General features: G+C 36.7%; 1 protein-coding gene across 4 annotated transcripts in view; it reads left to right on the plus strand.

Annotated features, from left to right (window-relative positions):
• The window catches only part of BANK1 (B cell scaffold protein with ankyrin repeats 1), a 309,895-nt gene that overhangs the window by 251,302 nt on the left and 32,856 nt on the right, over positions 1–25,737 (plus strand). For 3 of the 4 annotated variants that reach the window (XM_043438794.1, XM_043438791.1, XM_043438793.1), the window contains exons 8-10: positions 8,174–8,252; positions 11,666–11,968; positions 16,494–16,796. In XM_043438794.1, the coding sequence (XP_043294729.1) occupies positions 8,174–8,252; positions 11,666–11,968; positions 16,494–16,796 (685 nt within the window). The remainder of the gene's footprint in view (positions 1–8,173; positions 8,253–11,665; positions 11,969–16,493; positions 16,797–25,737) is intronic. The other variant, XM_043438792.1, reaches the window with a different exon arrangement.

Here is a 25,737-nt window from a genome sequence, read left to right on the forward strand (position 1 = left end):
TTCTCTAGTGATAGAATTTTGCCTAAACTGGATTGACATTGCTTTAGCTTGATGAATTTCTAAGCTATTCAGTGATTTAGTGAGGAATATATCTTTATAAAACTTCCAAATGTCCTCAAATTCATTCAATTCACTCAGCTGTTCATAAATGCAAATCTCAGTTAAAGTACCTCAATCCTTATCTTACTATTTTAATTACATGATCCATTACAATGTAAAGTGATTCAAATATCTAAACAGAATACTTATAGTTAGAAAGCTAGTTGACCTAGGGATTCAACCATTATATTAATATTTGTATGTGCTAACTCATTGTTGGTTTCTATAGAGTTTTATCCTGAACAGTTTCAAGAGCTCTTGCAGACAAAATTAATAACATTAAATCCACTATCTATTTGCATATGAATTTCTTTAAAATTTTTAACAGACTTGATTTTATAGACAAGTTTTAGGTTTACAGCAAAACTGAGAGCAAGAAATTTATGATATATCCCTGCTCCTACACAGATATACTCACCCCCATTATCAACATCACTCACCAAATTGGTCCTTTTTTTTTGTTTTTTTACCAGGGATGAATCTAATTTGATACATCGTAACCACCCAGAGTCCATAGTTCACCTTACTGTTCACTCTTGGGGTCATACATTCTATGTGTTTAGGCAAAAGTATAATAACCTATATCAAAGATTTTCATTGCCAAGTATTATTGATTGCCCTAAAAATTTGTGTTCTGAGCATCCAGTTCAAGATGGTGGAGTAGAAGGATGTACACTCATCTCCTCCTGCAAGAGCACCAAAATCACAACTAGTTGTTAAGCAACCACTGACTGGAGAACAGTGGAACCCACTTAAAAAAGATACCCTATGTCCAAAGACAAAGAAGCCACAATGAGATGGTAGGAGGGGCGCAAACATGATAAAATCAAATCCCATACCTGCCGGGTGAGCAACCCCCAAACTGGAGAACAATAATATCAAAGTTCTCCCACTGCTGTGAAGGTTCTGGGCCCCATGTCAGGCTTCTCACTCTGGGGATCCAGCAAAGGGATTGGGAATCCTCAGGGAATCTAATTATCTCATTGTTGTTTTAATTTGCATTTCCATAATACCATATGGGAAAGATGTGGATCATTTTTTCATATGCCTATTTGCCACATGTGTATCTTCTTTGCTGTGGTGTCTGATAAGATCTTTGGCCCATTTCTTAATCAATTTATTTTCTTGTTGAATTTTAAAGGTTCTTCGTATACTTTGTTAACAGACCTTTATCAGAAGTATCTTTTGCAGATATTCTCTCTTAGTCTGTGGCTTGTCTTCTGTTTGTCTTGAGTTTGTCTTTTGCACAGCAGAAGTTTTTATTTTTAATAAAGTTCAGGTTATCAACTGTTTCTTTCATGGATCTTGCTTTGGTGTTATCGAAAAAGACATCACCATAACCAAAATCATCTACGGTTTTCCCATTATTGTCTGTGAGTTTTGTAATTTTGCTTTTAGGTCTATGATCCATTTTGGGTTAACTTTTGTGAAGGGTATAAAGTCTGTGTCTAGACTGATGTTTTACGTGTGGATGTCCACTTGTTTCAGCATCATTTGTTGAAGAGACTCTCTTGGTTTCATTGTGTTGCCTTTGTTGTTCTGTCAAAGATAAGTTGACCATATGTAAAAAGGAATTTCTTTTTAATTTAAGGAGCTATTTTAAACTTTATATATTCTATTGTGAAACCCTTCTTCAGGAAAATGCCATGGCCTGCTATTTGGGAATGAATAACTGTCTAAATTAAGAACCAGAAAAATCTTTCTCAGAAGATATGTAAAGCTGAAGATAAATTTCATTAAACTAATTTATCTAAACTTCATGTAAGATTACACACTCATGAAGTTACTTCTAGATGAAAATGGATATCAGACACACCCTGATTTCCATTAGACTAGTCCTGGTTTCCTTTAGGCTATGAATATGAAGATTAGGAATTATTTTCACAAGCAACTGAAATCTGCCAAACAAATCACTTGAAGCATGAAAATGCTAAGCTACTGCCTCACAAGATGTTTGCACTTAGTGGCAGAATGAAGTGGGATGAAGCTCTTTTTACGGTAATTTTAGAATAGAAACAGCAGCACCTTTAGTGTTTTGATTGGGGCCCCCACAAAATAAAATTTATTTCACTATTATAAGTTAAAAGCTTTCAGATTTCTGGACTAAAGAAAATGATGTTTTTCTCCCAAAGTGAACTTACTGGTTTTATTGAGTCTCTTCTATTTTGATTTTACATGCCAGTGTAGGGGAAATATGTTTCTTTAATATATAACAATGTCGTTTTTCCTACCACAAAAGTTTTCCATCTTATTTTTACCTTAAATGCACTGCAGATTTACTTTCAATAGGTTTGTTCTATTATTAACTTACCAAATCTAGTATAACTTTTGGTTGTTTTCGGTACATAAAAATATATATTTGTCTAATGTTTCTTAAATAGATCTGTATTTAGGTAAGATCTAAGTATCCATCCTGCCAATGTACTTACTCATCAAAACTATGTGGGAATGGTAAAGATCTGATAATTTATGTGAATGGAAGCTAGTAAATTGAGATGGGGTGAAAATGACTTTTAATAAGCAAAATTATTTATTGAGGCTACATATGTGTCTCACAGGTTTCTGTGATTAAGAGATACTGATACTGCTCTGCTACTAAATGATATTGATGGTGTTGCTAGTTCAATTCCACAATTTAAATGTAAAACTGTAAAATGGGAATACTTAAGAGTATTATGGTGTGTTGCCACATCAAAAAAATATAAATCTATATATTTATAGTTAGTAACAACAGCTTTGTCTCTAGTGACTTTTTCCCAAAAGAAGAGCCTCTTCTGAATTTTACCTGCCTTCAAACTGAAGGCTTAAGGGTAGAAATTTTATTTGCTCTTCTACCATGTCTTCATTAATTTATTATTCATCTTGTCTGACTGTTGATCCTTCATATTTTAAATTCTCTGATCAATAGAATTGACTCTTCTAATTCTGTATGTCAAAGCTAGAAATTATTCCAGCCTTATAAATACTTATTGGGGATAGATAGCAACAGTATAATCTTTAAGAACCTTTCTATTTAATTTGCTCAAAGAACACTTATTTTCTGATAATATAAACTTAGAGGTCTTTTGTCTCATTTGTCAAATAACACTTGTTATCTAACAACTGAAGAGTATAATCTTTGGGGAAATTGCTGGGTCTCTAAGTGGTGTTTTATGTTTGCTTCTGGCTTAGATTTCAGAAACCACTTGCTTTTCTGTTTTTTATATAAATGACATGTGCAAAACTGTGATGATGACAATGCTAACCTTTTATTACTCAACTTAGATTTTTCCATTTGGTTCTCTTTGACCCTCACTCAAATTATCAAAAGCTCAGAAAAAAAGGGAAAAAAAAGATGGCTGTTAGCAATAGTCAACATAAATGTAAACCTGGCTACCTCTTCACTGACTCTAATCTGTCAACTTGGAAACGTAAATGTATCCATTATTTAGCTTCTACTTAGTTTTACTCCAAATTAAAGCATGTTTTTTAAAAATTTGATATAATTGGAGTATTCAAAACACCATAATGATTTCTAATTCTGACATACTGGTATTTTGTGTTTCCTTTACAGAAGTTTACATTTTTTTAACTTAGGATTTTGAAACTAAAACTGATTTCAAGGTTTTATAATTGTCAGTAGCAAAGCTTTACATTTATGTCTGGTATATGCTTTTGTTCTTATTATAGGAATAGAAAAAAGACCTGCAGTAATGCACTCTTTCAGTGACATCTTTTAACTATTGTTTGAAAAACAAATCTTAATCAGTGTTGTCCCGTAACCCTTACTCACATCATAGTTCCTAAAAGGAAACTCTGTGTATATAATGCCCTCCATTCTTCACTCCCATATTACACCCCAAGATTCAGTCCAGGATAAAGTCACACAGTTCCACTATAGTTCCCCTCCCCAGGGTCACCAATGATCTTGATTTAAAATGTATAGAAACTGTTTTCAGGACTTTCCTTTTTTACCCTTGGTGAAGCAAGGATTACTTGAAATTCTCTGTCTTTGGCCATTCAAGCTGCTCTAACGAAAATATCATAAGTTGGGTGGCTTATAAACAACAAACACATATTTCTCACAGTTCAAGAGGCTGGGAAGTCCAAAATCATGGTGCAATCAGATTTGGTATCTGGTGAGGGCCCTCCTCCTGGTTCATGCATAGCTATCTTCTCACTGTGTCCTCATATGACGGAAGGCATAAGGAATCTTTGTGAGGTCTCTTTTATCAGGGCACTAATCCCATTCATCAGAGCCCCACCCTCATGATCTTATTACTTTCCAAAAACCTCCACTCCCTAATACAGTCACTTTGAGGGTTAGGATTTTGACATATGAATTTTGAAGGGACACAAATATTTAATGTATAGTCTCTCCTGATTTTTCCCCCTCCCTCCAGGTTTTTCCCTATGCTTCTGTGAATAGTTACTCTAGTATCCTTTGCTGAATCCTAGAATCTAGACCCCAGAAAAATTTGGAGCAAATTACATGTCTATGAATCATCATGATAGAGATATAAACTAAAGACATTGCAGTGGATAAGATCTCCCAGACAGTATACATTCTGTAAAAGGAGAAGAGGACGAGTGTGGAAACCAGGAAGAGCCAGTTTATAAAGAGGGCTGGACAGTGCAGACCATAGATTATATTTAATTTTTTTATTGAAGTATAGCTGATTTACAATGTTGTGCCAACCTCTGCTGTACAGTAAAGTGACTCAGTTATGCATAAATATACATCATTTTTCATATTCTTTCCCATTGTGGTTTATCACAGAATATTGAATATAGCTCCCTGTGCTATATAGTAGGACCTTGTGTATCCATCCTATATATAGTAACTTGAATCTGCTAACCCCATACTCCTAGTCCTGCTCTCAGCCACCTTCCTCCCCCATAGCAACCACAAGGCTGTTCTCTATGCATAGACTACATTTAAAAACAAACTTGGTTGGATAAATATCCAAATTATTACAGTTTTATTGTGACACATAGTTTCAGCATTGTATCAGTGTATGAACAGGTTCCTTTCAAACTTTAGTTTCCATAATTGTAAATGACAATTACATTTTTACTTTTACTGCCACAACCTTAAGCAAGGAGTGGGTTTTAGTTGTATCATTCACATTTTAGTGAAAGATGGCTGAATTCAAACCATGCGTGAAGTGAAAGTCAAAGTGTCAAGTAGCTCAATAGTGTCTGACTCTTTGTGACCCCATAGACTGTAGCCCCCCAGTCTCCTCTGTCCTTAGAATTCTCCAGGCAAGAATACTGGAGTGGGTAGACATTCCGTTCTCCATCTTCCCGACCTGGGGATCAAATCCAGGTTTCCTGCATTGAAGGTGGATTCTTTACCTTCTGAGAAACCAAGGAAGCCCTGGTTCAGTAAAGGTGGTGGTACCTCACAAATGCAATCACAACTGTGATGGATTAGAAACAAGCATTATCATATAGGGCTGGAATGTAGTTAAAAGGGTCAGGTGCCAAAGCTTGAAATTCACAACTGTAGTTAGAACTGATGGATCTAGGACCAGAAGCTGTCTGCCCTGTGTGTCACCCCTTAGGGAGACTGGCTGGAAGTGGCCTCAAGGTGTGAGGAGAGCTTAGACTTCAAAATCCACTCTCTGTCCTCTGCACCACATAACAAAGTATCAAAGTGCTTAGATGTCAGAATGCCACCATACTTTTGAGCCATCCTTGATTTTACCAGTTATTAATATGTCATTAGATATAACACATTTTTCCAAAGTATATATGATTGTAAGTGTAAAGAATTCTAGAAAGACACAATATTTTTTAGTGTAAATAAGTCTTAAGATCCTTTCATTCCTGGAAAACAGTTGCTTTCTATATAGCCTGATCATACAAAATACCAGTTTTACATAATAATTATGAAAGTGCTCAATCAAATTTGGCTATTTTTTGTATTTGGAAGCCATTTTCTTCAAGACATTTTTAGGCTTTTGTATTTGTTTATATAAATGCCATAAAGCTAAAGTTATAATGTAAAAATTATTCCATTAGGTTTCAACCTCAGTACACACACACACACACACACACACACACACACACACACATACACAGACATAACTCCTACACAGTTGCCCACAGTCTCTTTATTAAGAGACTGATTTTGAGCTTGTGGTGTCTAGGTTTGTGAATAGGTTAAAGGAAATTTTCACATAATTCCTGAAATCTTTAAAAAGCATTCCTGGTACTCAACTAGTAAAAACTTCCTTGGTGTGATTTTAATATTATGGATTTTAAAAAATACATTCTTGATCTACTTTGTGAAATATAGAGGTCAGGCTAACTGAAAACAAAAAATGGCCATATCAACAATGCTTTTAATACTGAGCGTACAGACATCAACCAACTTGTCAATCTCTGTAGTAAAGTCACATGACTTTTCACATTAGCATTTAATTGAGTCCGCAAGGGAGAAAATATAATTTAAATAGAAAAGAATGTGAAATACGTGTTATATGTATATGAAAAACAGAGTCACTTTTCCTTACACCAGGAACTAACACAACATTGCAAATCAACTAATACTTCGATAAAAAAAGGAAATGAGCTTCTGCATCAAGCTCACTATAAAAACATTAAAGAGATTTTTTAGTTTCAAGATTTCAATGGAAATCAAAGACTGCTGCTTCTGGCTTCCCCAGTGGCTCAGTGGTAAAGAATCTGCCTGCAATACAGGAGACTTGCAGAGCTGCTGGTTCCATCCCTGTGTTGGGAAGATCCCTGGAATAGGAAATGGCAGCCCATTCTAGTATTCTTGCCTGGGAAATCCCATGTACAGAGAAACCTGGCAGGATACTGTCCATGGGGTTGCAAAGAGTCGGACACAACTGACTAAACAACAACAACAAATAAAATAAATTCCATTGAGCTCTCATTGGCCAAAGTGGGTAACAAATCAAATTGATGAAGTCATGATGCAAGTCAAATACTCTTGCACACCAAGGCTGTTATAAATTTAATAATGCTTTAATGTGAACACTTCTAATTTTTAAAGTATAGAGCAATGGCCTAATCATTTCCATCAATTTTATTAAGTAAAAAAGCATAAATTGTTTGAATAATCACTTGGTGTTCTTGGTAACAAAATGTGATCTATGTTAATGCAACCAAGCTCCATCTCTTTCTCAACATGCTTTTGTACAAATAGAACTGTCACTGGAGTTACTTAGTTTTCTCTACAACCACCAATGTGTTCCAGTAATTTAGACTTCATGCCTCCTTCAGAGATTATAAGCAAAGGCTAGCAATTCCAGCTTCCCAGATGGCTCAGTGGTAAAAGAATCTGCCTGCCAATGCAGGAGATACAGGAGATCAGGGTTCCATCCCTGGGTCGGGAGGATCCCCTGGAGAAAGATACGGCAACTTACTCCGGTATTCTTGCCTAGAGAATCCCATGGACAGAGGACCCTGGTGGGCTCCTGTCCATAGCGTTACAAAGATTTGGACACAACTGAAGAACTGAGCAGAGGAATTCCAGAGAAAATAAAGCCGGTCCCTATGCTTTCTCAGTAATTCCCCCTTCTAGTTGTAGTGGAACTGATTTAAGAAAGAGGAACATAAATTCCTTTACTCAGCTTCCTTTTTCTTTTTAAAGAAAGTTCTTTAAAATTTCACTGTCTTTCACTGTATTTTAATCCTTGATGTAATTAATTATTTTTTGATCTGGTAAAAGATACAGAAATGTTCAAAGGAAGCAAAGTTTATGGTTTCTAAATGAGATAGTTCAATTCAGTTTTATTCAAGAGTTATATATTGTAAAAATTTCATAGTTATTGCTCTGAATCTTAAAAGTATTGCAAGAAGTTCCATTTAAAATATATTTATTGTTTATTATGAATGTTATATTGTTCTAGTTACACTTTTTTAATACTACGTGTCATTGAAAAAATTGTATATGGCCCAAATATAATAGCTAAGACATATAATATAATCAAAGTATTTAAATTAAAATTTAAAAACTAATTCTTATTTTCACAGGTATCAGCTCTCCATTTGGTATATTAAAAATACAGATTTATTAATATTAATGCATGTTATTGAAAATTGCACTCCTTTATTTCAGATCCAAGAAGTTAGCAGAGATAATGAGCAAGAAAGTCACCATGAAGAGGGTATTACCTCATTTTCTACATGTTCTCCTAGTAAGTGCTCCTCTATGTTACATATATACATAACACTTAAATTAAGGTACTTGTAACTGGTAAAGTCAAACTGAAGAGAGTGTGGAAAAACACAAAGAGCATTGGAAGACATTTAATTAATGGAATGACTTTGAGCATATCATCTGGTAGAAATATTACTACATTATCTTGCTAATTTAAATAGTTCTAACAAGTTCAGTGTTTAATAATCAAACCAGCAGTTTTTCCTACCCAAAGAAAGTACACTAGTCAGTTTGATATAGATGTTCTGCAATAACTATATTTTTTTTATTTTTTTAAACAAAGTCACATTATTTTCAGACCTCAGTTTTCTCAGATAATAAATGAGAAGTTTGCACTAGGTCTCTCTAAGGTCCCCGCTGGCTGTAATAGAATGTATAGTTCTATATATAATGACTGAAGACTATTTCAGAATCTTCCTCCATGTACATAATTCTACCCATCATGCCAGACTCCACTGGTTCACAGCAGCTTGCTCACTGGGCTAGTCTGACGGGCATCTCCCACTCAACATTTCTAAATCTGAAAGCCCCCAATCATGCCCAAATCTACTCTACCTGCTGATACTGCCATCTCAGGAAATAAAGATTTCTTCCATGTTCAATTCAGTCCCAAAACTTGGAGTCACCATTTTTTACTTTCTCTCCTACCCGACATCCAATGTGTCAGATAGTAGAACTCCACCTTCACAATACGGCCAGTATTTCCTTACCCTGTCACTGTTATTTATCCACACTGTCCACTCAGGCATCAGCTCTCCCCTGGATTGTCGCAATAACACAGTGGCTCTTAATGAAGCATTATTTTCTACTCCCAGCAGAGATTGTACATCAATGAATGGAGATTTTGTTGTTGTCATGAGTTGAGAAGGGAGTTTTGCTAAAAATTCTGCTAAATATCCTGCAATACACAGGACGTGCCCCAGGAAACATATCTTCTCAAAAATGCCAGTAGTACTCTGTTAAGAAACCTTGAAACCGTTGCCTTCCCGTTTGCCCCTAATATTCTGTACTTCACGAAGGAACTAATCACACTTCTGTTCCAAATTCCCCTGTTCTTACCTCAGGTCGTTTGCACTTTGAGTAGTTCACAGCTGATGCTCCATAAAACTGCCTACCAGTTTTTCAACTGATGGAATGACTTGCAAATCAAATAATATTAAATACAATTCCTTAACTAGCATACTTTGGCAAAATCAGTAAACGCTTCAAACACTAGGACAGAACACAAAATCATGCTAAATGATAATGTAATCAATTGATGCACTAAATTTTAAAGTTATACATTTTATTATCATTTTAATGATTTATTATCATTTTAGTGGTAATGAAAGTGATGTAAAGCCCATCATTGATAATGACCATGTATTTATTATGACATTTAATTCTCAAAAGTACTACCTGTAATAAGACATTATTTCAGTTATTGGTACAGAACAACGTCATTTCTACAGACTGTTTGGACCTGAAACTGTCACTGATATGAAATTCTGTATGATTGGACTCAGGCCTCTGACTCTTTCCTTGGAGAAGAGGTGAAACATAGAACACCCTAAGTCAGCAAATTTCCATTGGTATCATCATTTCTGTGAATTTTCCTAAAACCCACTGACCCACCCATGTATGACTCTCGAGGGCTGTATTCCAGGTTTGGGCATATTTGACAAGGACTAAGGAGACCCTGTTGCTTAGACAGTGTTTACATAAAATAGAATACATAAACTGAACATGTAGACATAAAGGTAGCTGTGAGGAATTGCCTATAGCATGAATGTAATTCTAAGTTGATGATCGATTTGCCCAGATAGGAACAGTGAAGTCCTTTTGCTAGCCTGAGCAATGATTTCTTTTCAGCCACTCCATCATTTACTCCATCAGCATATCTAGAAGCTACTTTATTTCAGGCTGCGTTTGGGGTTAGAGGCAGAAAGATGAATGAGGTCTGTGCAGAGATCTGTGCAAGAACAAAACACCGTCGGCTCTGCCCCAGCTGATAGTTAAAAAATCTTGGTATCAGTTCTAATACTGGCAGCTAGACCTTTCCTCTTTCTCACATGAAAAATGAGAGAAATTAAAAATAAAATTCATGTAGAAATATGCAGTACCATCATGAACATGATTTTCCCACACGACTGATTTTTTCCTCCGGTTGCTAAAAAATGTCTACAGTGTAACTCTTCATATAAAGAAAAATTCCTCTTTGTCTGTACTCTGCCATTTGTCTTCTTTAGCTGTATTTTAGTTTAACAAAACTTTGAAACAACAGTTATTTGCTTTTCTATTGCACTCATGACAGCAATTCGCCTTTTCCCTCCAATATAGATTCCAAAGTTCATTTCAAATTTTTGTGACTACTTTATTCAGAGCAGAATTTCTATAAAGAAAATATAAACCACAAGTTTTAAGATTTAAGCTGATTGCATTATGTATTTTTCTATTTTCTTCCTGAGTGGCTAGAGAGCATTTACTGTGTACAGTATAAACACAAATAATGGAATCATGATTCTTAGAGTAGAGGAAATTTGCCTGAATCATTTGGTTAAGTTTCAGAATAAAATAGATTTTTTTGGTGAGAGAACTGAGCCTTAACAATATTTACCTACTCAGCTCAGTGCTCTGTGATGACCTAGGAGGATGGGATAAGGGGGTGAGAGGGAGGCTCAAGAGTGAGGGAATATGTGTATATTTATAGCTTATTTATGGTTGTTGTACAGCAGAAGCCAACACAACATTGTAAAGCATTATCCTCTAATTAAATTTTTTTTTAATTTTGAAAAGTAGAAATTTTAAAAAAAAAATTTTTTTTTAATTTTTTAAAAGTAGAAAAAGTATTTACCTACTATTGGTAATTTAGATGCCTTCCCAATGGAAAAATATCAACACTTTATCAAATAGTACTTTTAAGAATTAAGATATCATCTGGTGATAAATGTTAAATAATAACTAAGGAAGAATCACAGACTCATTTGATCACAGTATTTATAAGATTTTTGTTCCTTGTCTTTACCTTGTCCATTAACTTACTTATTACTTGTTAGGTTAGTCATATTGTCTACTAAAAATATGGTAATAAAGTCATATACTGAATCTGCTCAAGCAATAACTCTAGAGAATTGGAATATTATTATATATGTAATATCAGAATATTACATATTATTATGTGTATGAGAGTGTCATAAACGGAAGTAGCAGGATGTAATGGAGCTCTCTCAGTAAATATTTTAAAAGCTCAATAATGGCTATTCACCAAAACTACACATTTATTAGCTTTCTTCTGTATCAGTTCATAAAAGTTTAATTAATATTACCACCACTTCTGTACCAAGTTACAAAGCATTAACCGCCTCCAGATGGAGTGTTTAAATGAAATCCTACAATCTTTATCATAAACAGCCGTACAGAGCCCAGCTCTCGACCATCAAAGCTGGCTTTACAGGCAGACGGCAGAAGAAGCCAAAGTGAATGAAATGGCAGAGGAAGAAAAAGAGCATGAATCAGGCATGGAGGCTGAGCACAGTCCTCCAGAGGTTGACAGTGAAAGTGAGAACCAGTACGATGACTTGTATGTGTTCATTCCTGGAGACAACCCTGAAAATAATTCCCAAGAGCCCCTCGTGTGTCCCAGACCACCTCTCCCGCCACCACGACCTGTAACCACTGCCTTCCAACTGGAAAAACCTCACTTCCCAGTACAAGGTAAGTTTAAGTTTAAAACAACTTTGAAACTTTGACATGCTTACACAGCATATAGTGCAGGAGTGGTGAAGCTATACAAAGATCAGCGTTTAAAACCAAGAAAAACTTTCCTGCTGTTCTTTAATAACTAAAACCTGAGAAATCAGCTAAGAGGAACCTGCCACTAACTCCCTCCCTCCCTCCCTCCCTCCCTTCTTTCCTCCTTTAGTCCTTCTCTCTCTACCTTTCCTTACCCCTCACTTCTCTTCTTCCTCTCTCCCTCTCTCGTTTTCTTTCTTTTTCCTTCCAGGAAAGAAGTCTCATTACCAAGCTTTCTGTAAGTAAAAAAATAAAATTGGAAGGAGTCGGTCACTCTTCACATAAAATGAACCTCAAGCGTCATGTGGAAAAGTAAATGACAACTTTGGGTATTAAAAATGCCCTTAGTTTTCTGGCAAAAGAGAAAAGCTAATGTGTTACAGATTTGAAAATGAGCTTGGGCACAGTCACTCAGTCAGAGCCGCAGGGGGAAGCAAGTGGTAAAGGGTTTATCACACCCTGCATTGAGACCAAAGTCTAAAAGCACTCTGTCTTGCTAAAGTGAAAGTTAAATGACTGTGATAGCATTGTTCCCAGATGCAGGAATGAAGCTGTGTAGCAGCAGAGGTGGGAACGGGAGTCGGGTGAAGGGCGGGAAGCATCCCCAGGAGCTTCCATAGTAGGCTTATCTTCCTGGGATGTTCCACAGCCTGGCAGACTTTTCTGCTCACTCCTACAGTCACTAATTACCACTCACTTTACTGATCACTCTTTCATGTTTACTTTCCAAATTCATAAAACATTCTTACAAAGAAAATTTAATAAGGATGAAAGAAGCATCTATTATTAAAGCCCCGTTTGTCACTGTACTTGAGTTGTCAAGTCCTGCTGCTGCTGCTAAGTCGCTTCAGTCATGTCCGACTCTGTGCGACCCCATAGACGGCAGCCCACCAGGCTCCCCCATCCCTGGGATCCTCCAGGCAAGAACACTGGAGTGGATTGCCATTTCCTTCTCCAATGCATGAAAGTGAAAAGTGAAAGTGAAGTTGCTCAGTCGTGTCTGACTCTTCACGACCCCATGGACTGCAGCCTACCAGGCTCCTCCATCCATGGGATTTTCCAGGCAAGAGTACTGGAGTGGGTTGCCATTGCCTTCTCCTGTCAAGTCCTAGAAGGCTATAAAGTCTATAAAGACTATTTTTTAAAAGTGAATTTTGAAACCATGAAATTCAGCATTTGTGTCCTTGAAGGCATTATCTCTATAAAGGTTCAACTTAATCAACATAAACTCTTACTAAGATTATGTACCTTATAAGAGATGGAAAATACTTCTTAATGAAAAGTATGGGAAACCTAGTGGGTACTTTCTCAATTCATTCACTCATTCAACAAACACATATTGATTACCTGGTATGTGCTGAGATAGATAAAGGGTGTAGCTATATCAATATTGGGAGTGGAGGGAGAGATGTAAATTAGTATGTGCTTGCTTGCGTGCATGCTCAGTCACTCAATCATGTCTGACTCTTTGCGACCCCACTGAACATAGAGCCCTGACAACAAAATTTTGGTGTATTTTTCTCCCTTTTATAGTTTTATGTAGTTGTTAAAATCAGTTAGAAAACAAGGTTGTCTTATATCAGGTTAAAGCTATTAAAGGAGTTAATTTTTAGCTACTTTTTAAAGGGAGCTAAATAACTTAAATAAAATTTTAAATCCTGTTTTTTCTAATGTGAATTTCCATATATGGTATGTTGGTTAGGAGGTTAAAAATTATTCCACAAACAGTAATTTTCACCAGATATCTAGGACCACAAGTATAGTGTTGACTAATATATCTTCTGAAAAGTACCAAATATAAAAAGCAACATCATACAAAAACTCACTCCTGTTATTTAAAAACCAGATTATTACATTTTTCAATGCAGTGTTACTTTTAATTACAGTAGGAAATGGCTGCCCTTTCCAGTATTCTTGACTGGGAAATACCATGGAGTGAGGAGCCTGGCAAGCTACATACAGTCCATGGGGTTGCAGAGTCAGACAAAACGGAGTGACTGAGCACACTTTTAATATCATATTTTTTCATGGGGCTAATATTGGAAGTGAATTAAAAGTAAAATGCCAGTACTTTTTCTTAAAATTCTTTGACTGAGGTCTTTGAAAGTAAGACTAGAAGCTCCCACTTATTTTTCGCTGGAGACTGTATATGTTCTTTGACTTTAGCTAGTGATAGCTTCAGGAGTTGTTCCGTACAAGTTTTTTCCTGCCTTCAAGTCACTGCAAAACAGAAGCCACCTCATGAATGCCCTAAACATCAAATTCCTTATGATGGATTCATGAACATATTCATTGGAGAAAACAGTCACATAGAACACTTTTCAGTTTAAAACTGACATCCTGTCTCTTTGTATCTTCACAGCAGACTTTCAAGGCAACAATCATTATGATCCCCCTTTGACTTGGGCTTCCCTGGTAGCTCAGCTGGTAAAGAATCCACCTGCAATGCAGGAGACCCTGGTTTGATTCCTGGGTCGGGAGGATCCGCTGGAGAATGATAGGCTACCCACTCCAGTATTCTTGGGCTTCCCTGCTGGCTCAGCTGGTAAAGAATCCACCTGCAATGCGGGAGACCTGGTTTCAATCCCTGGATTAGGAAGATCACCTGAAGAAGGAAATAGCTACCCACTCCAGTATTCTGTCCTGGAGAATTCCATGGACTGTGTAGTCCATAAGGTAGCAAAGAGGTGGACACAACTGAGTGACTTTCACTTTGACTTAGATCCAAGACCCTAGAGCATGTAGTTAGAATGTGTTAAATTCTTCCATGGACAGGTTTCCTGGGCTTTTAGGATTCTTATCTTTGTTTTCCATTCTTTCCCAATTATTTCAAAAATTGGATTATAGGAGTGATATATTTTAATCATTATTTACTAGTGTACAATCTGAGTTGAGAAAACTCAGATCCAACTCCAACATGAAAAGTATAATCTGATACACTGGGAAGTGAAAAGTGAAATGTTTTCTTTCTAGTGCAAGCCCAACTTTAGAAAGAGTTGAGAAAGGAGGTAGGTGGAGAAACAAAGAGAGTTAACAGCTCAGGAAATCAGTTCCTAAAAGTAATATAGTTGACACATTCCACTAAAAATGAAACACTGTACGTGTGTTTCCCACACACTTAATCTGATTTCACCTAGGATGCTGTCAGTGAAGCAGAAGTCATGAAGTCAGAATCTCAAAACCATATTATTCACAAGGGAAAAGGAAAGTCTTGGAGATTTTAAAGTTAATGCCAGGCATGTTAGCATTCATACTTCTTGGGTTAAACTAACTAGGCTAAGACTCAGCAGGGAGGTGATCTCAGACTCTCCTTTGGTCTCGCCTCATAAACCTACCCAAAACAGTTGCTGAATCTTCTTATAATAATACCTTTTTATTCTTCTCTTACCAGTTTCTCTTTCTCCCTACCTCCTAAGTTTTCCCACTAAAATATCCACTAAGTAAGCTAAAAATTTTTTATCAGATTCTTACTAAACAGAAAGGAGACTAATTCTTCCTTAGTTCATGAGCATGAATCTCAGAACAACACAGAGAATTAACAATTTTTCAGTCAATAACTGAAATAATTTCCATTTTTATTGTTTTCATTAATACTTTAACACTTGTCAAAAGGACACATTTAAAAAATTTTTCTCATCATCTGGCAGAGAGAACCATCAAAATTCTCTTCAACTTATTAATTGATCACAGTATATAGTATCTTTGTCTTCCAAATAAACTGCTGCTAGAATATTTTAATATGTTCTTATAAAAGTATGTAAAGATTTTGCTGAATATGAAAACCATAAAAAACTACTGAATAAAGACTATTTATTAACCATAAAAGATTAATTCTTGGAAAATTAATCTTCAAGCCATTGATTTTCTATGCCATCTTTTATTTCATGAACTCGACTTTCAATATCCTTTATCAAGGAATGAGGTTCATGTTGACCTATAGAAATCAAGAGAGCCAGCTTGAGACTTAGTATGAGAAGCTAAACAATGGAGCTTTTGGCTATTCCCCTCTGTCATTTTCAGAGAAATCGATTTTAGACAAAATACCTGGTTCAATCCTTATAAAAGGTAAAATGACTTCAAACTTTTTTTAAAAATTTGAAAACACTAGGCTTGAAAAACACAGGCTTTCAAAGTACTTGATATTTGAGGCTTAGTTTTATGATTTGATTTCCTGATGTTAAATCGTTCATAAACTATGTGGAAAGTAGTTATATGCCTATTTGTATGTTTTCAAAGAATTCCATGTCTTTAACAAACTTATTCTAAGAAGTTGACAATTACAGACTGAAGGAGACTATGTTAGTAAATTACATGATTCACTTTTCTCTTTTTGGAATTTATACAGTAATATACAAATTATCTGGGGGGCGGAGTTCAAGCAACTGACAGATGGACACCAATAATATTGTATAAAATATAAATAACTACCATTCAAATATTTTATAAGCAGGGAAATTGTTGGAAGGCCAAATGGAAAGAAGTCAAAGTTGGTGTGATTTCAGTGCAAGATATGAAACAGGAAGTGATTCCGAAGAAGAGAAGAAAGAAGATGAAAAGGATCAGGAAGCGGAGGAAGACCCATACACTTTTGCTGAGATTGATGACAGTGAATATGACACAATTCTGGCCAATAGGAGTATAAAGAAAAAAATTGGAAGTCGTTCATTCATTATGAACAGACCTCCTGCCCCCACACCACGACCCACAAACATCCCTCCAAAAGAGGAAACTACACCTTACATAGCGCAAGGTAATCTGTTTTGTTATTGCTGTTACTGTTTGTTTGTGTATGTGTTTTTGGAGGATGTCCTGTCTTTGGGTAGGATCTAAAGCCTCAAAGATTAAAAGCATGTTTTAGAGTCATAATTAAGTTGTGGTGGCCCATTTTTTAATTTAAACACACAATGGATAAAGAAAATAAGGACAATGTGTGGGGTTCTGGTTTGTAATTGTCCATTAAGAAGGGTAGTTTTGACTATGAAACCGTAGTATGTCCAAAGAAATACTGTTTGGTGCTTCTTCCATAATTCTATAAGAGGAAGCTCAATTCCCGTGAATAATGTGCAACACAAGAAAAATGTAGGTGCTTTACTTTCTGCCCCTCTTCCATTCACAATAACTTTAAAAATCTAAACAATTTTGAATACTAGAATCTTAGATTTGCAAGGCCAGTTTCTTTGATAATTGTACTTCACCCCCAATGATTAAAATTCACTTCATTCATGATAGAATTTTTGCTTCATTTTAGATTTCAATTCTTTGTCATTTTCAGTTAAATCTAAATATAAAAAACATTAAAAATCCTTAAAGCTTTCTTATATCTAAAACCCCAGTAGGATGTGTTGACTTTGATTTTTTTTCCTAACATTCTTGTGTACTCTGGTTTGGTGCATTCCATGAGTCCCTGGTGTCTAAGACATGACTTTTATTCATCAGTGTATCACAGACACATGCACTTAACTGCACTTTTGGGGTTAGATACCACCCTAGGGACTGAGAATGTGAAGTAAACCAATGTTTCCATCCTTAGGGTGTTCTAAGCAACGGCTATGCAAATAAATATATAGTACAATTTGACCTTTTATTAGAGATTTTTGAATAAAATATTTGGGATTAATCAAAATGTTTGGGTGATAACTAAAGATGAGAGGCAATATATTATACATTCAGATAATCTAAACCAAGTACACAAGCAGAACACTTAAATATATACCACAGATTCACTCAAAACGAACAGTTACTCATCTGTGATCAGTATGTGCAAAAGAAATGATTCTGTTGTGTAAACAGTATGTATTGAGAGATTTGTATAAGAAAACTGAGCAAGTTTTTCCACTATCGTTTACACCTAACAGTGATCTGCTGATAACGTTCAAGACACTATTAAAAACAATTAGAAACCAATAACAAATTAATAAATTTTTCAGCTAAAATAAAATGTCAGCTGGAACAATTATTAGATTATTAAGGCAAGGGATAAGTTGTAATTAGAATTTTTCACATTATCTAACATAATGGCTCTAGGATATTATATCCAGGCCTTCATATCAGCAGATTCCACATCTAAGGATTCAACCAACTGCACAGCAAAAATATTCAATAAGAGAAAATTCTAAAAAGTACCACAAAGCAAAGCTTGAGTTTGCCTCCAGTGCAACTGCTTGCATAGCATTTATATTGTATTTTTAGCTAATTATATAGCATTTACATTATATTAGGTATTGTAAGTAATCTAGAGGTGATTTGCAGTAGACAAGAGAATGAACATAGGTTATAGACAAATACTGTACCACTTTATAAAAGAGACTTGAAAAGTGAAAGCATTAGTCTCTCAGTCTTGTCCAACTCTTTGCAACCCCATGGACTATAGCCTGCCAGGCTCCTCTGTTCATGGGATTCTCCAAGCAAGGATACTAGAGGGGGTAGCCATTCCCTTCTCCAGGGGATTTTCCCAACCCAGGGATCGAACCCCAGTCTTCTGCATTGTAGGAAGACTCTTTACCATCTGAGCCACTAGGGAAGCCCAGAAGAGACTTGAGCATCTGCAGATTCTGGTGTGGAGGAAGGAGGTCATGGGAATAATTCCCTGTAGAACCTGAGGGATAGCTGTACTAGCTCTTTGACAAAGTTGTTAAATCCCAATAAATATTTTTTTGAAGAGGGAAGATAGACATATAATTTAATGAAAGAATTTGGTTATTTTCTAGAAATTTTTGAACAGGTACATCATCATCTGTATCTCAGTCTTTAGGGAGTTCTCAGGACCACAAAGACCATGCTGTGTTTCTCTACTTTTTGCTCTTTATCTTCTCACCCTTCTGTCAGCTGTCATGTTCTTGTTTTCCATGAATTCATTCTTGTGTTCTATTTGTTCTTTTTCTGTATCATTCATTTCTCTTTGTTTACTGGTAGTGGGGGCAATGAAGTTTAATTTCTTTGTCATGGCTTTTGTCTCATTTTGCTTTGATCCAAATTTATAAATTTCTGTGATATTTATTTCTCCTTAGTTCTCATATCATCTCTGTTATCTCTGCTTGTTGTTTGTCTGTTTGGTCTGGAACTCTTGACACCTCCATCAGATAGGTGACTCTTCTTCACTATGCTTTCATGGTGAAGAATGAAGCACTGAAACCTAAATGGAAACTTCCCCTGCTTACTTATGGACTGCACTGTAGGGCAATGATGTAACCAGCTTTTCACTGGATTATCCCAAAGTGTAAGTTTAGGTAGACCTAGTCTCCTGTTTTTCAGTATATCTAGAATAAATTCCAACTAATTGTAACCTAATTTATATACCTAGTTGCCAGCACTCTTAGATCAGAGTCTGGGAAGAAGACTGGGAAACTTCACCACTCAGAATGCACCATTTAACTTGTTTGTCCCTGTGTTCAGTCCGGTGTCTGAAACTCCTTTCACCCACTGTGCCTCATGTGCCATGGTCCTTCTATTCACTTTCTCCAAGAACAAACTGCCCATCATAGATGACTGCCTTATTTCATTGAAGAATGAATTAGAAGCAATGCCTGCGTTAGACTGCCAACCAAGCTCCATGTTCTATAACAGCATTGGGATGGTTCTCCTCATTCATAGGTTTATTAATTATATAAAGTTTTATTAAGAACCAGATGATAAATTCTTTCTGTGTATTAATTATTCAAATCCCCTACATAACCATGGTACAATTTGTCTCTTATACAGACATACAGGAACTTTAAAGAATCTTAGAAATCTTAGAAATCTCACCTACTCATCCCATGTCCAACACCTATCAATATTTACAGGAAATCTTTCATTCAATTACACAATCAAATTTGTTCTCACAGCATTTGTGTTATATGCAGACAGGGATCACTGTTAATATGATTTATTTTGTTTTTGTTTTGCACTTAAGTAGATACAAGCAAGTATGATTATTTTCCCCATATTTCAAATCAGTAGCAAAACCTGAACTATAAATGAGGTCATCAAAGTCCCTTTCCATTATTTCTTCCTTTTCTCTTTTACTGGGATATACTTGCTGGCCTCTTCCTTTTATGCTGTTGATTGTTGATCATATTGTTCTCACATTATCCATCTAACATTACCTCATCAGCCAGTTCTTTTTTGATGTTCTTTGCATTTCATGGGATAAATGTCTTTCATCACGGCTTCCTTTTTCTTTCCTAGCTCACCCATCTCTATTAAATAGAATATCCACCATTTCCCAGAAAGCCATCCATTCAATTTGAAGAATATTAGTTTGCTCTAGTTCTTGCCAGAGCACAGAAGCAATGGCAGAATGTTGGCCCATCCGGGGTATGTTAAAGTAGCCAAAAGAGAAGGGTGTGGAGTGGGGGATGGAAGAAGAATGCAGATGGAGAAGCCCAACTTACTGTTTCAAAAACTCGAGAAAGTGATAGCGAAGTGACTAGGCAAATAAACCAGAGAGATAGGAAAATCACGTTGGCTTTTGTGGGATAATAGAGTATGTGTGTGTGTCTGTCTGTCTGTGTATTTAGTTGCTTAGTCATGTCTGACTCTTTGCCCAGGAATTGAACTCACATCTCCCACATCTCCTGAATTGCAGGCAGATTCCTTACCACCGAGCCACCACCCAAGTGATTAGAAGCTTGAAATATTCACTTTCTAGAGAAGGGAGAAGGACTGAAAGTGGATTAAAGATCAATCATGACTGTGTGGGGAAGCCTCCATAAAATGCTGATATTATGGGTTTTCAGGGGCTTCCAGGTTGACAAACACATAGAAAGGGTGACATGCCCCCAGATGCTATGGGGACAGACTCTCTTGTGCCAGAGACTCCCAGACTTTGCCCTATATATCTCTTTATCTGGCTGTTCATCTGTATCCTTTATCATATTCTTCAATAAACTGGGAAATAAGTGTTTCCCTGAGTTCTGTAAGCTATTCCAGCCTTTAAATAGAACCCGAGGGAGGTTGTAAGAATCTCCAGTCTGTAACCAAATCAGACAGAAGTTGTAGGAAGCCTTGGGACTGGCATCTGCAGTAGAATGGAAGCAGGCTTATGGGACTGAGCTCTTATCTGTTGATCTGACACAATGTCCAAGTAGATAGTCTCAGAATTGAATTAGAATGATGGAAATTGTGGTATATTCATATGGTGTTGTAGGACTTGGTCGGGGGGAAAGCCCACACATTTGGTGACCAGAAATGTCTGAAATGAAGGATGAGAGTAGTGTGAGATGGAGGAGACACACAGAAAAGAAAAGCCCAGGAGGAAAGTTGGGTTTTCCCAATACTGCTTTGAAGGTAGGATTCAGATTCAGCTGATATTACCTAAGCAAAAAACTTCATATATTTGAGATTCAAATTCCTCATTGTAAGTTGGGAATAGAAATAATATGTACCTTAAGGATTGTGTGGACTTCCCAGGTGTCTCAAGTGGTAAAGAATCCAGCTGCCAATGTCTTGCAGAGATGCAAGAGACATGGGTTCAATCCCTGGATCAGGAAGATCCCCTGGAGGAGGGCTTGGAAACCTACTCCAGTAATTTTGTCTGGAGGATCCCATAGACAGAGGAGCCTGACAGACTGGGGTCACAAAGAGTCAGACACAACTTAAGTGACAGAGCACACAAGCAAATACAAATAAATGACAAAAGTGACAAGAACCACATCAATGTGGGTAGAACAGGAGACTTCACTAGCACTACACAGCATGATCAAAAGAATATATCAATCTACTAATTTATAAATTTCCCATTTTAAACTAAGTATTCTAAGTACTCCTAGTTTGAAGAGGGGAGCCCATACATAATGGGACAAACTTCTAGAATATTCACTTATAGCTAAGCATTCTAACTTCTTTCATGCAGCATAACATATCAGACAGAAAATCTATTTCCTCCATCACCACTATCCCCTGTCCACAGAAATGTAGCTTATTAATACAAAATTGAATCCATGGTTTGTTTTATCAAGAGATATGTTCCTGGGTTTTTTAAATTCCATTCTTATTATACTAAACCTAATTTTATGTTAACAACCAAAAAAGAATAACTCATTTTTCTTAATGAAAAGTTTTTGAGGCCTGCCTGTTTCTAAATACTGTATTCACCCCATCTTTTGCTATAATATTGAAAATGATCAGATTCATTAAGCTTCAAGAATATAGAGGAATTAACAAGGATTTACCATCCTTAGTGACAGAATTCTTGATTTAAGACTAATCAAGGAAACAAAATGAGAACTTTTCATAGTATAAATAGATTGGTAATAAAACTATATCCATAAATCATGCAAAGAGAAGACTGCCTATTGTGGAAAAATTTTCAGCATCAATTAACAATTTCCCATTTTCCCCTCATACAATTAATAAAATCAAGATCATTCTTCAGAGTCCATGTTGCTGATTTGGGGTAGAATATAATTTCCCTTTCAATTTTCAATTGCTACTGAGTTGCCCTTGGCATTTTACAGTGCAACAAAGTTGTATATGACCTTTTTGAGAGCTACTCAGCTACTGGGACCCTAAAATGTCAAGTACAACTCAGTTGCTCAGAAATTTTCCACTTGCAATTCACTTGTACTTGAAATTGATCACGTCCAATGCAATTGAAATGCAGGCAGAGAAGAAAAAAAAAGCAAAACAAAACCTTGTAGAATCACTTAGGAAAATTAATCCATATCATTGTAAATGTGACAGAATGGAATGGCTTCTATCTCAATATTGTTATTCAGTCACTAAGTTATGTCCGGCTGTTTGAACCCCATGGACTGCAGCACGCCAGGCTTACCTGTCCTTCACCATCTCAGATCTTGCTCAAACTCATGTCCATTGAGTCAATGATGCCATCCAACCATCTCATCCTCTGCCACCCTCTTCTCCTCCTGCCCTCAATTTTTCCTGGCATCAGAGTCTTTTCCAGTGAGTTGGTTCTTTGAATCAGGTGGCCAAAGTATTGGAGCTTCAGCTTTAGCATTATTATCTGTCCTCATTAGTGAAGAGATATGGTCACATGTATTAAAGTAAGCCTTAGATCAAATGCCTTGCATTCTATTCTCTGGCCCAGTGACCTTGTCCAAACCATTATCTTCAGGACTTAGTATATCACAGGTGGTCTCAGGATAGAGGGACATATGTATCATCTGTTTGAAGATATGGATAGGGTACTGGTGCAACTCTGCAAAGGAGCAGTTGTTCAAGCTGTGCTTACGCCGGGAATTCTGGTCTTTACCCCTTTAAGTACAATACTCATGTGCCTGCTGAATCACGTTAGTCATGTCCAACTCTTTTCACCCCTATGGACTATAGCCTGACAGGCTCCTCTGTCCGTGGGATTCTCCAGGCAAGAATACTGGAGTAGGGTGCCATGCCCTACCTCAGGGAATCTTCCCAACCCAGGGATCAAATCTGTGTTTCTTTACCACTAGAGTCTCTGTTAAATTTGTGTTTTAATAAGAAGCCCGATTGACCTAGAGTAGTAGTTCTTAACTGGTCTTCCAGGGGACATTTGGAGACATTTGGCAATATTTAGAGACATTTTTGATTGTCATGGCTAAGACATAGATGTTACTAACATATATGCCAGGCTACAAAACATGTCTCAACAAATTTAAGAGGATAGAAATTATATCAAGCATTTTTTCCAACCACAATGGTATGGAAGTAGAAATCAATTACAAGGGAGAAATGGGGAAAACACAAACATATGGAGAGTAAGCAACATGCTACTAAAAAAACAATGGGTTAATGAAGAAATCAAAGAGATAGTCAGAAAATAAAATGCAGTGAAAATAAAACACAACTTTCCAAAATCTATGGGATGCAGCGAATGCAGTTCTAACAGGGAAGTTTATAGCAATACAGATCCACCATAAGAAACAAGAAAATCTCAAACAACCCTGTCCTTTTGAAATTTTCAATCTGCATTTTTGTAGTTTGAGTCTTATTGGCAGAACTAGTATTTAATGTTTATTCAGAGTGAGAGTGACCCAGTCTTACTGGTTACTTATTAGGACAGTAATATTTCCTGATATAAAGCAAAAAAAAAAAGAGGCCAGAGAACTAAAAGGTAAACCCATCACAGCTTCTAGAGGATGGTGGTGACTTCCTAATAACCCAAACCACTTTTCTTTGCTTTTCATTTTTTCTTTTGGCCTTGCAACCTGTGGGATCTTAGTTCCTCAACCAGGGGTAGACTCAATGTCCCTAACCACTGGACTACCAGGGAAGTCCCCAAACCACTTCCCTTTGAAACAAAAGAAAAATTACTAGGGACGTTACTAATGTCTACACTAATATCCTTTTTTATTGAATACAGATGTTCAAAAAGTAAAGTCAAACAGTGAGCCCACATGAAATCCTATGGGAAGAAATTAGCCCCCAGTTCAGTGCTCTGTAAGCAGTAGGTATTCAGTACACGTTGCCTGCCTGGTTCAAGAGGAAGACAGACCTGCCTGCCCAGTAGTGGAAGGGAGACTTTGCTAAACACTCATTATAATGGACTCAAGCTCTGATGACACAGAACTCCGTAAACCAACTGCTGTCATTCTCTGAATGTCCCAACTTCCTTAATAAGAAACATTTCAAGAACAGAAATATTCTTATTTGCATCAAAAAGGAGAAATATGCAATCAAAGCAGTTTGTACTCTACGTAAATAAAAATTAAGTTCATTAGAAGTAGAAAAGGTAATTTATAATGAGATTTCCTGGTTTGGGAGAAGATTTTTATGGGAACACATCTATCAGACTTAAGTTTCCATTACAAACTGGAAAGAAAATTAATGTTTTCTCCTTAGGAAACCAAAGCATTCATTGATATTTCCACTGAATTAGAATTTCTGTACTATTTTCCTTCGTGAAGATATATGTACTTTACAACTTCCCATCACCACCAAGCTCCCAAGTATGCTGTAACCACATCTGTGACTTCACGTGTGCTGACTGACCATCTGTAGATCCTCACCATCCCCCTCTCCCCCCAAAATCCCACAACTCCTGGCTCTATGTCTGCCAGTCAGTAAACTGCTTTCAGATGAAAGACCTTCATATCACGTGGCTGATGTGACTATTTCTGCTTGTGACCGTGCCACCCCTCACACACCTATTCAAATGTGGTGACCTGCGTTCGATAAATTTGTTGAAATTGGCAACCCGCAACGATTGCTAACAGAATGAAATGGTGCTTTTAAGCTGACTCAGTCTATCTTGATCCATTTGCACAGAGGCTACGTCTCTTCCCTGAGCTTCGATTGATTAGTTAGTATGACTACTTACAGGGTTAGAACGTTCTGTTCCCTGCCTTTGCTGGCTAGACAGGAGCTGTTTACATTGCTTGTCTTTACCTCACTCTGCCTTTTTGTCATTAGCATGCTCAGGGTACAGACGGGGGAGCAAGGCAGGCAGAGGAGGGCTGTGGAGGTTGCATTATGGCCCCTGCCCTTCCTGCGTGTTTCTCATCTCTGTCCTCTCATCAGCAGGCACTAATGACACAATCTGACTCTTGCTTAAAATAAGACACCAAAGTGGAGGACAGAATGAACACTGGCCATGTCTTGTTTACCTTTGCATCCTTAGGACCTAGCATAGCACTTAGCTACGTGGTCAGCAATCTAATGAAAGTTGGCTGAGTGATTAATAAATGCTACTATACTGAGGACCTGAAGCAAAATACTGATCTGTATATTTCATTTTATATCAAATCCCTGGTTTCAGGAACTATCAACAGTGA

This window comes from Cervus canadensis, chromosome 19 (genome assembly GCF_019320065.1).
Source record: "Cervus canadensis isolate Bull #8, Minnesota chromosome 19, ASM1932006v1, whole genome shotgun sequence".
NCBI lineage: Eukaryota > Metazoa > Chordata > Mammalia > Artiodactyla > Cervidae > Cervus > Cervus canadensis.